The 12,323-nt window shown below is 42.0% G+C and overlaps 1 protein-coding gene across 4 annotated transcripts in view; it reads right to left on the reverse strand.

Annotated features, from left to right (window-relative positions):
* LOC139105245 (neurotrimin) overlaps nt 1–12,323 on the reverse strand; it is a 170,247-nt gene that overhangs the window by 8,566 nt on the left and 149,358 nt on the right. For all 4 annotated transcript variants that reach the window (XM_070661250.1, XM_070661252.1, XM_070661251.1 and 1 more), the window contains 4 exons: nt 8,797–8,925; nt 8,288–8,425; nt 2,082–2,231; nt 1,176–1,214 (listed from right to left, as the gene is read on the reverse strand). In XM_070661250.1, coding sequence (XP_070517351.1) covers nt 1,176–1,214; nt 2,082–2,231; nt 8,288–8,425; nt 8,797–8,925 — 456 coding nt within the window. The remainder of the gene's footprint in view (nt 1–1,175; nt 1,215–2,081; nt 2,232–8,287; nt 8,426–8,796; nt 8,926–12,323) is intronic.

The following is a 12,323-nucleotide window of genomic DNA, read 5'->3' on the forward strand; positions in this document are numbered from 1 at the left end:
AGGAAAATAATAAGCAACCGCCCGCGCCGCGACTGCTGTTGTTACATTATCTTCGGCAAAACGTTTTTATTTATTTATATTTTTTCTTTTTTTATGATTATTTTTACGTTTCAACGTTGCGGGTAATGGATTTTTAAAGATGAAAAATACGATACTTATATTCACTTCATTAAAATGGGTTTACGAAAGAATGCATTTCAAGTGCACGATAAATACTAAGTAATGCTACTAACAAGAGACATTTAAGTATTCTACTTGTTTCCGCTTGAAACACAGAATCAGGTATCAAGATAAGAAGAAAAACATTTTTTTTTATGCATATCTAGTCGCGAATTTTACAAGTAAAATACACTATGACCAAATTAACTTTCTCTAAAATAATGTTTGATGCAGTAAAACAGTTTTTGGTACAGAGACAATTTCGCTCTAAAACTTTCAAAAAGTATATTTTTATCCTTTAAACTTGATATTGATGACGTATAAATAAATAAGTGCTTCTTCTTTGATTTTTATCTATCTTTATCTGTTTAATAGCAGATTTGAAAGAAAGATAAATTCACGTCAAATACTTGGCTAGTCTCTTTTATCAAAAACATTCTGCACGAGCGCAATGTTCAAGACAATGTAAAAAAAAAACGTATTTGTTCCTTTGGTTCGGCTCTAACAGAGCGTACGATGCGCGGATTCGATCGCGCAAACTGGCTACTCGATCTAATTAATCAGCGACCCGTTCGTCCGCCACAAGTACACTACGCTTCATCATTCAAAAAGTACCTCTCGATACAAAACGAGCAGTAAGGGCAGCCGCCGATCGATTTATATTTCGTGGAACGAAATTGAAATAAAGCGGTTAATTAATTAATGGCTTAGTATCTCTCAGTTTCGTTCACGATTCCATTGAAATTCATAAAGCAATTTCGAAATTAAGTCGCGAGTCCCTTCATCTCTTTACATTCGAAAAGCTTTCCCCTCATTAATGCAAAATACGTGGTTCTGTTAACGAAATATTATCTTTTTTTTTTTTTTAAATAAATTTGCTATATTATAGCGCATTATGAATTTCCGTACGTCAAAATCGTTTTTGCCGCTCAAAGCGTTAGTTCTTGCACGAGAAAAAAAATGGGAGAGAGGAATTGTTCTTTTGACCAACTGCTTAAGTAGAAAATGCTACTAACCTTTATACTTGGTGCTGTTGGAATTGGAGCTCGATAATGCTGAAAAGTAAATAACAGCGTTCAGTATTATTGAAACGACGCTGCATCCGTGCACTTCAAAGTGACGTCAAATGTCTAAAGCGTGAACTGAAGAATCTCTCGAGTCGCGAGATCTTCGAAAGGGCGGTTTGAAAGGGCCCGGCGGCTGTAGCTAAGAAATAACGAGGCGAGCAATAACGCGGATAGTCTTTCCGAGTCGCACTTTCTTGCTCGCGACTTTGTTTACACATTGCCCTAACTCGAGGAGGTTCTAACTCCTTGTTATCTTTCACTTTACGGAGTGTAAACAATTTCAACGAGTCGCGAGGTGCGCGTCTCGGGGTCTCACCTTCATTTTTAGGATAGGAACGATTCGCACACCCGCCGTATATTACTCACGAGCTAAAGTACAGCGAGACGCCCGGGAACTTTCGCCCGTGATTCCAAATCGGAGGCGTCCCCTCGGCAGCCGTCGGAATATTTTTGCGAAATATTGTTTTATTCATAAGCGCGAGCGCTTTTAAGAATATAAGGCCTGGCCTGCCTTGCGCCGGATTTCAGTTGCTATCTCGGTAGAAAAATTCCAACTATTTTAACACAGCTGCTGCTTAATAAGCTGCAGCCAGGGCGCCCTACGTGAGCGAGCCACGGCGTTACTTTGTCGAATCCGAGTGGCCCGTTTCCGCCAAGTATCTCGTGTAACGGGAAACAATGCAATTTTTTTAGAATTTATTTCGCGGATTCTCCCGCGTATTAGTTCAGCCAGACAACAAGTTATTACGGGAATCGTTAATGCACGCTGCAGCGAAGGTAGAGCAATGGGGAAAGAAAAAAAAAAAAAAAAAGAAATAATAATTTTTAGAGCCGAGATGCCATAATTATACTTACGATAGACTTTAATGCTGCCGTCAGTGTCGCCCAGTGAGTTCCTGGATACACATTTATACGAGCCGTAATCCGCCGGGCTGACGGAGTTTATCGTCAGCTTCATATGTATTTTGTACGCGTTATCTTTCAGCACCGGATCGTATTTTCCTCCTGCAACAAATCGCAATCCCGTCAGTAATGTGTTGGCGTAGCTCCATTCGTTTTTTTATTATTATTATTTTTTTTTTTTCTTTTATTATCGTTAAAGTAAATGATGAATTTGTCCGCGGTGGTCGCATTGGATTACGTCGATCGAATTAAATCAGCTCTCTCCAAAATAAAATAAAATAAAATAAAATAAAATAAACCGAAATGATATGCGCGCGTAAGATATTATACCCGCGCCCTTTGTCGAAATTCCAGAAAAAAATCACGCTTAAATCAACCGGACGCGAGAGCGCATATCAAAATAAAAAAGAATTTACAAAAAAAGAAAAAAGAAAAAAAAGAGAAAAAACAAAAAAAAATATTCGCTTTTCTGTCATGTGCTGTCAGTCACGTTTGCCCCGGGGTAACCTGTCATTCCCCGACGTGATTTACTCTTTCGGGCGGAGCTTGAAAATAGAAGTACGCGTACGACCGGATCGCGGGTATTTTTATCGGAATATGCGGCGGTAATCGAGGGCTTTTAAATAACCGTCTGTTCTTCGCGCATCCACGGTATATGGGTCGGAGTCGGCGTAGTGACAATACGAGAAAAAAAATCTCATAGAAACGACTGACTCGCAATGCGCCTTGCGAACAATGGCAGCAGCCGCGGCCGGACGAGAAAGCCGGAATTTAACAAAGAGGCCTGTTTCCTAATTATTTCCTGACGTAGAAGTCGGCCGGGCGATTTAATAAATACAGGAAGGAGGAGACCGATCTATTTGGACGTCACCCCTGTGTGTCTCTCTCATAAAACTTTTTCTCTCGTTTCATGATTGATTCTACAGACGTGGGTTTTTAGATTCGCCGTCTGGAAGACTGCCATGAAAGTTTAAGCAGCAATGCAACAAAACACGTGCGTTTTTCGTCGCACATAATTAAATTTCTTTATATCGTAGGGAAAGATTGATGGGATATCGTAGGGAACGATTTTCTTCAAAGTTGGATAATTATTGCCCATTTGTCAGTCGTTCGGAAATAAATGCAACTGTACATTTTAAATTGCTTTCATCGACAGAGAAAGAGAGAGGAGGAAGGTTCGTGAATTTAACAACAGATAGAATATCGTTAATGATTTTTTTTTTTTTTTTTTATTGAAATGATGCCCCGCGTAGCAATTACTCGATAATTTTGCAGGTATCTGTTTTTTTTTTATTATCTTCCACCTCTACATGCAATTTGCCGATTTACGATTCTCGTCAGATATTAACAAACGGACCGTAATAGCGTGAATATCAATATTCGCGATCACGGAAAACGCATTATCCGTTCCAAGTCTATTCTGAGGCGAATCGAAAGTACGTTCAGGTCGATTGTATCTCTTTTATCGTTCCGTTTTGCATTTCGGACCTCAAGTTGTTTTTTTTTTTTTTTTCACGCGACACCACCCGGGGTACGCCGTTTGGAATCTTCTCTTCTCGGCCCGAGAACCGGAAGCACCGTCGAACGGGCGCCGCTCGAAACCGAAAGCACGTTAAGACCGTCGCGTGTCGAATACCGAAATAGTCGCGAAGTAAAGGTGCTACCATCTTCCATCCTGATTGAACTATTGTGACGTTACCTTCGACCGCCACGGAAATTCGTAGAAGACTGTCGATCTAAACGGCCCGTTTCCGACCCGAAATCGAACGCCATTTATTACGGCGCCGATCAGCAGGGAAGACGATTTGCCGGCCGTTCCGATAAAACGCGGGATCTTAGATGTTTGGGATTGATTATGCGAGCTACGTCACGCGGGCAAATGCGGGGCATAGAAATCGCCTGGCTCTCTCGGTGGGCGACAATTTCAAATTGTACCCTCGAATTCAAAGATGATTTCCGGCGTCTCGAATGGGAATATAGACGAGCGCGGAACTCGTTCGAGGCATTGAAAAGCGAAAACTGTAAGGAAAAATGCGAAAATGTCTACCGCGGGGATATCAATCTTGAAACGCAGAATTGACTCGCACGTATATTCGATCGAGGTATTGAATCGCCATCGGTTGCTGCTCGATAAAACGGAAAATTTCTGGATTGCGCCAACAAACTCTCGCGCCAAGGATTTATGCAAACTGTTTAAACTGCAATTTTATCGTCCCGCGAGTTAGTGTTTAACATTTGGTGAATATAACGAGCAAAGCGAAATAACGCCCTTTAATACCACTCGAGCCGGCCGACTTTTCTTCTCTTTAACAACTCTACCAAATTGCTATAAAGTCCTCTTGTGCGAGTGCTTAAAAAAATAATAAAAAAAAAAAAAATAAAAAAAGAAAAGAAGGCGAAACTTGCTCTTCCGTGCCGTTTCGTAAGTAAAAGAAAATTATTGAGGTGACAAATGCTTTTGTAAAAATTGCTCGCTCTCTGACGTTAGAATTCGGCGATGCCTGTCGGTACGGGCTCCGTTTGTTTCCCAGGGAAAAATTCCATTTCTATTGCACGCGCTATTGGCGCAGATGATTTAGAGACGATTCAGGTTGTATACGGTAAAAGTTGAATTATTCAGGCTGAGTTCCCAGAAAATGTAGGTTTATTGAAACCACTTTGGTATAAATAGCGCTACGAATACTAAACTGCTTAATAAAAGGATTTTATTAAAAAAAAAAAAAAAAAAAAAAAAAAAAATATATATATATATATCGCGTTAGTTGGTTTTTAATTCATCGTAAACGAAAATGAGATTTATTTGAAAATGACATTTTCTGTACGCACGTACGCGGATCGCAATTTGATTGTAAGAGAGAGATATATAAAGCCAAATGATTCACTTTCTCGTTTGATTGACCAATCGTTTCTCTTTTAAAGCACCGCGGTATTTCTACTAGGGTTTGACGTCGCCACCAAGAACTATTTCCGATCTGAACGGCGAGTTCGACGTTATCTGCCGCGGCATCGATCACGGGACGTCTTGTTAAAACGCGTGAAATCGCCTCCAATCATTTTTCTAGTCACGCCACATTCGTACATGCATTCTATGCCCCTTCGCCCGCGATATTTCTCACTTTCTGCCGCATAATCGCCGACGTATGCCCGGTCTCTTATCGTAATCTCGCGGAAAATAACTTGACGACAGAAACAACGATACGTCAGCAGTCCGTACCCGAGTGGAAATTAATTTCAATTGTTACCTGATAATTAGCTAGCCAATTCCTGGTTCATCTCGCGGCTGTCTAGCAAAACTGTGTCCAGCACCGAGTCAGAAATGTAACACTCACTATTACTAGCTACATAATAACGAGCTAGAAAAGCTAGACGTTTTCCTACTGCGGGTGTTAACCTATCCAACGCGCGCTCGACTGACTGCCCGGAACTGCCGCTGGTCGCCGGGCCCGCTGACCGCCGCGGTAGGGTGAGTATGTGCGTGTGTTTACATCGGCCGGCGGCCTTCGCGTTCCAAGAAGGACTTTCAATTTCGCAGGGTGGAGGACGGCAAGAACCGGCTTGCCCGGCGAATTCGGCAGTCGAGCGAGAGTTGCGTATGGTCAGCTCAACAACAGTAAACAAAGTACGCGGTGAAAAAAGTTTAGACATCTATTTAGATACACGGTACACTCCGGACAAAAACTATACTACCGATACTAGACAGATTTTGTTTTTCTTTCCTCAATTGACACCTTAATTTTTTCAAGATAGTTGAGAAATATATTTAATCTGCGCGATCTAATCACTAGCTGCAAAGTCAGACTAGCTAGATAAATTTCCACTCGGGTATTAGCTTTGATCACGTTCGCCGCGTGTAAAAAAAGAGAAGAAATGCGGAACGAGCAATCTCTTTCTGACATGAAGCGGTCAAAAGAGAGCGGGATAAAAATTTTTCACAATCGCAGTTCGTTCCGTCGGTTCTGTTTATTTGAATGCTTTCAATTAGACGCAAATGGAAATTGACCGAAGATATGAAAGAAAACACAGGACGTGCACAGGCGTGCAATTCGTATAGAAACGCCTTTCATCGCCCCGAGGCTAACCCTGGCCGTTCATGCCAAAGTGCACCACCCTGTAACGAATACGTACCCATAAAAAGGGACACACGAAGCAGCCGCGCCATTTGATTCTCTTAAAATATCGAAAATGTATTCGCTCGGAATGATTTAATCGCCATGGATTCTAAAGTTTCTACTCGATTTGTCCGGCCCGGTATCGCGGGTGCAGATCAATGCGGGTCTTTAAATTATTTCGAGTGCCGTCCCTTGATTAAAATCGCATCCTCCTAGCGCTGAAAAAAAAGATCCCTTCACTTTTCATATCGCATACTTAATTCATTAAGCGGGCAAGTAAATTTTTGTACGCAAAGGTATTTTTACCTAATCAAAACTTTCTATCCTCCATTTCGCTTTAATGCTATTAATCCCATTACTATTGATCAGCGCGCGCGCGCGCGCCCGGCATTGCATAAAGAAAGATATCTTTAAATTTCTCCTATGAATAAAATCCTTTAATGCTATTTTATCCGTGAATCTAATCTAGAAGTTAATTCCTTAAATGAGTTTTCACGGAGAAACACGGGGCCCGCTTTTAATTTACAGTCGATCCGGCCCCGTATATCTTGGAAATAAATGCCGGAATGGAGGGGGAGGGAAAGCAATATGGCGATTACAAGGGGCAATCTAGTTTTTAATACCGTTAGATTTATTTATTTAAGCAGTATCAGCGGCGTATGCGCGCGCGAACATCTCGCGCGGCTCTTCTTTCGGGTCGTTTATTCGACCGGAATTAGCCTCTGAATAATGCATGCGAATCCCGGTAGCACGTTAAAGGTATAACACACAATTTTATCTGGCATTTATGAGGAAGGCTAAGGACACGACGAGTATATGTATATGAACGCCAAACACGACCGGGATCGCCCTTTTCTGCGCCGGCCGTTATTACATCGCCGCCGTGGTTAGCATTTGCATCTGTATCGAACGCAATAATGTTGCGCACAATGTGAGTTTTGACCCCACCCCCGATCGTGTTAACACGTAATCCCGCGTCCGAAGATCTCTGTCAGCTGTTTAAATGAAAACTGGAAGGCCATAAGCACGTTTCGTCGTACACTCCCGCAATAACGCAGGATAATTATGTTCGCCGGCGGAATATAGGTATGCGCGACTATCCCGTACTAACGCCGCAAGCGGCGAATAAACTTGCAAGATGTACACAAGAGACATAAAGAAAAAGGAAAAAAAAAAAAAAAAAAATTGTAACGATTACGGTTAATTCGTCGTTACGCTTCTCGACCGTCGGACGTACCAACAATAAACGCGCGGCGACTGTCGCGTATACCTACCTACCTACCTACATATATGCTACACAATAATAACGGCTCTCCGCCGTAAAAGTGCAGTGCTGCCGCGCAGCTTCCTCCGGTGATTGAATGCGCTCGACGAGAGTCACAAGGGTGTATACAACCGTGATACGTGAAAAAAGATACGGATCCGAAAAGAGATCGATGGAAAGTACTAAAGCCGCCTTTTACAGGCGGCGCATAAAGCAGAGCGAAAACGCTTATACTCGCGCTTCGCCGGTGTGCGTGTTTATGCGTTCGGTATGAAGCTTTCATTATTCAGAGGGTTCGTTACAACCAGTTATTTTCCTTCCTCGTGAATGCACCCTACGTCGAGGAATACGAGTCGAGGAAAGGGGGGTGTAATTATCTCTCTTTCTCTTTCTCCTTCTCGTCCTGCTCTACTCTTCTCTCTTTCTTTCTTTCTTTCTTTCTTTCTCCGCCTTTCTCTCCGAGTTAATACATGAATCATCAAAAAGTGCGATAGGTGCGTGTTGCATATAACGAAATTGTAAAGTCATTCCACTTTCTACCGGGTCACATGATTCTTTCATGAGACGAGAGAGAGAGAGAGAGAGAGAGAGGGAGTCTCTTTTGCCGCGGCAAACTCTTATTGTGCTCGATTGTAACAGCGTGTAGTGAAACATCGCGGCGTGGCAAGCACTTGTTACAATTTGGCTAATGTTGTTTCGTAACAATAATTGAAAGAAGCATGCCGGATCGATTTCATAGTTTATCCGACGACAAGGCGGATTATTATTTATCGGAGACGCCTTACCTTGCGGCACGATCTTGTCCTGATCTCTGGTCCAATAATTAATGGACTTTGGAAATGCTTCCGAGTAACATTCAAGGGTCAACTTTTGGCCCTCGTGAGCGCCTACCAGCTGATTCTGTACCCAGATCATCGGTGGAACTGCAACAATCGGCGTGACGATGTCGCGTACACAACTTTTTAAATTTCAAATTTATACCGGCATTATTTTTTCACCAACACTTGATTATTTGCATAACTGTTTTCAAGAATTACTCTTCATTATATCTTTGTGAATACAGAGTATCACCTTCTCATGTTTATTTTATATTTTCTTTACCTTTTTCAAAATTTCTGGCACTTGAATCAATTGTCGACGCACTTGACATTTTAGCGCAATAACTAGTTATTCATATTTTATGATAATAATTTGCTTCCTTAATGAAATCGATTGCAGATACGATTTTATATTAAAACGTCAACTAAATTTTTGTTAAAATAAAACGTATAAAGGATGAAAAGCGTATACATACAGTGGACAGTGAGCATTATTCTTTTGCTGACGGAAGGGGGCACGCCATTGGATGCGATGCATAAATAGGAACCCATATGTAGTCGGTTCACTTTTGTAATATTGAAGCTCGAGCCATCCACGCTCGCAACTGTAATTGGAAAAAGTTTATTTTAATGAAAATTAATATAATAATAGAGCAATAAGATATGCGTAGGAAGTAGGAAGTAGATATTTAATTATCTAAATAGCAACGTGATATAATGATTCTAATAAGGTGATGATATTACGTTATTGAATGTAATGCAAAGATTATTTAATAAAATATTCCTGATCGCAGGTGCGTTCATTCCTGTCGCAGAAAAAAGAGAGAAAAAAAAAAAAAAATTTTATTTGTCAGTAAATAACAAAAGAGGATGGAGATTTTCCCCGAATGAAAGGGATTACAACTGCAGGCTAGAAAGGTATCAATAAGTTTGCAACGAGAATTTCCGTGCGAAATATGATCGATGTTATCGATGATAAATCGAGGTAGATGTAACTTTTACGCTGTGACATCGAATGCTTTTGGTGTCAATCGATTTTTTCCGTGAAACATGAAACGTCGGACCTCAGTGAAATTCGCCAAATTTTTGTTTTTTATTCTCGGGGATGTTACGGTTTCCGGGAATTTCGATAAAGTTATAGCTATAGACAGTTCGGCGCACGGGAAAAGTGCGTGACGACCGATCGACGGGCCGCTTTGACGTCGATATTTTTATTAGCACTGGCAGGGCGGAACTGCAGAATTTCCGAAAATCTTCGGGATTACGTTCCGATAAAAAATATCGTTTCACCTTTCGTAACACATCGTTTTATTTAGTTGGTTTTTAATTTTCAATAATGTCATAGAGGTATGGAAATAAAGGATTAAAAATATCGGTTTAAATAAAAAGGGAGAAAGAGGAAAAAAAAAAAAAAAAAAAAAGAGGAGCAGTTAAGTTATTCCGACACAATTCTATTTAATTCGATCAGTGGCACGAATAACGCCGAGATAACGTTTTTCCACACTTTGCATTGGAAATTTTACCGAGTCATATTTTTAAACGTGTTCGTCCACCTCAGTAAAGTTCACCAAGTACATTCGTGCAACTTTTTTGACGTCAGGACTGTCGCACGCGACGCGACGCGACGGAAATTGGTTGCCGAAGTTCCATCGCTTATACGTTTCAATTTGAAAACGGATTGAACGCATTTGGGTGTTGTGCATGTAAACGAATGCAAATCCTTCATCAAGTTATTACAATTATTACGCTTGCAAAAATGAAAAATATCGTCCGCGAGAAAAATGCCCGGCACTGATTCGCATCGTGGGCAGAGAAGCGGAAGCTGCACGCCAACTTTTACCGTTTTATCAATGTAGCCATTATCGCCGGCGAAGAAGGACCACTTTCGCGCTCTAAAATGCACCGGGAAAATGTGCAAACTGTTTTGACGAATGACCGCATAATGCAGCAGCTGGAGACTCGATTGTGAGCTGCTTCGAGCATGTGCGCAACGTCTATAAAGCATTTTAAATTATACTAGTGCACCGACAATGCGCGGTAATAAATAAAACATCCTGTTAAATTTTCTGGAATTGTTATACGGAGGAGTATCTCATAAATTCTCGTTACTCATAAAATGCATTCAATGAACGCTACAGCCGGTAATGAAACAGGAAATAATGTGACATATTATAAAATTCTCTAAATATTTAATGCATAATTATGCTCAATTAATTTAATATTTAAAAATGAACGCGGATGGAAGTACTAGAAGGAGATACTGAAATTGATTCGTATATCTTTCCCATCCGAGCATTCGAAATTCAAATAGCAATTTACAGAAAGTCCGTCAACTTTGGCAACACATGCCATGCTTGCAGACTATTTGCATTACACGGCGACAAATTCAATTTATTTATCCAAAAGTTGAAGACTGCCCACGTCGTTTCGCTTGGGCATAATTAAATTGAACGAAATATCCGAGCTCAAGCGTCGATTGGAAACTCAATATTTCACAACAATCCTTGCGGACGTAAGAGTAGCAAAAGGGCACCGGGAAAAAGACTACGTGGCACCGGGAATCGTGATCATTTCCATACGACACGATATCAAAAGCTAATGACGCTAACTTGCTCGAGTTCGCGACCCGCCGAGAACAAGATTACACCGTGTGCTGTACGGGAGCTCTAAATAATCCAATAACCCCGTGGGGACGATCATAATGCCGTTAAGATACACGTCATTATCGAAAGCCGAATTCTTATTTTCTCCGTAACGCCGTTAACGTTTGTCCCTCGCGTTTCCAGTGACACATTCGAGAAACTGTTACGCGGGAATATTTTATCGAAGGGCAACCAGGTGCAACCAGGTCCCGAACGAATAAGCCGGAGCGACCTATCGCAGTCGGATCCGTCTCTTTTCGTCTCGACGACGCACTTTATCGGATTAATGGCGTAATAGCGCAACTATGGATAGTGTAATCGCGGTTTAAGGTCGGTCCGGTTGTTTATCGCCTCCCCTTGCGCTCGTACATAGCGGCCGCCGTGCATGCACGACGACGCCGTTGCGGAGTCGCCGTATCGCGCGCTCGCTGTGTTTGCCAATTTCAATGCAAATATAGAAGATCTTCTCTCGGTCTCTGCAAACGTATCACCTCGCTCTAACCTATTGGCCTTGCCACGCGGGGTGTTTGCGCTCCCGAGTGGGCTTGATACGACTCGAATGCACTCGCGCAGTTTAGCCCGAACGTAAATCTTTTTTCGGGCGGTCTCTTCACGGTGCTACGCGCGCGATATAAACGGGAGCGGGCTTTTGGCGCGTTGCCGCCACGTTTAGGGACGGTACAAGGGATATTTACTCGATTCGAGCAATTCGAATTTGCGAGCAATTCGAACCGGTCGGCCCGATGATATCTCCCGAAACCCGGGGCGGCCTCATTTATCTTTCAGAGACGAAAAATAATCTATGACGCTAAATTGGTAAATATTTAAAACTCGTCCGCGCTTTTTCAAGCGTTTATCAGGCGAATTGAATTATACTACTTTGAAAAGGCCGTCGTATATATCGTTTTTCGCAAGTCAACCATGAAAGTTACAAACTTCATAAGCAAAGTTCCACCTCCGTGCTTACATGTTATGCGAGTTCACAGCTCGTCGCGCAAAAGAAGAAAAAAAAAAAAAAAAGGAGGAAGAAACAAACGTGAAATCAACGTTCTCATAACAGAAATATCAGTAAAAGCGGGCACACAGCGGAGGGAAATATAATGGAAAAAAGTTTGCAAAGGACCGGGAGAGAGAGAGAGAGAGAGAGAGAGAAACTAAACCGGTGGCCTTTCGAAGCGGAGCACGGAAATTCCGCGATCGTCCGACGCGAAGCTAATGACACATAAAATACTTGGTACATTCCGGGGAGAGCGTTTAAAGGAGGTGGGAGGGTCGCGGAGAGCGGAGGGTAAAAGCGCAATCCCGAAAAGGACCGCATCGCGAGCGATCACCGAGTGCACTTGGTCCGAGTATCAAATGCC

This window comes from Cardiocondyla obscurior, linkage group LG08, assembly GCF_019399895.1.
Source record: "Cardiocondyla obscurior isolate alpha-2009 linkage group LG08, Cobs3.1, whole genome shotgun sequence".
Classification (NCBI taxonomy): Eukaryota; Metazoa; Arthropoda; class Insecta; order Hymenoptera; family Formicidae; genus Cardiocondyla; species Cardiocondyla obscurior.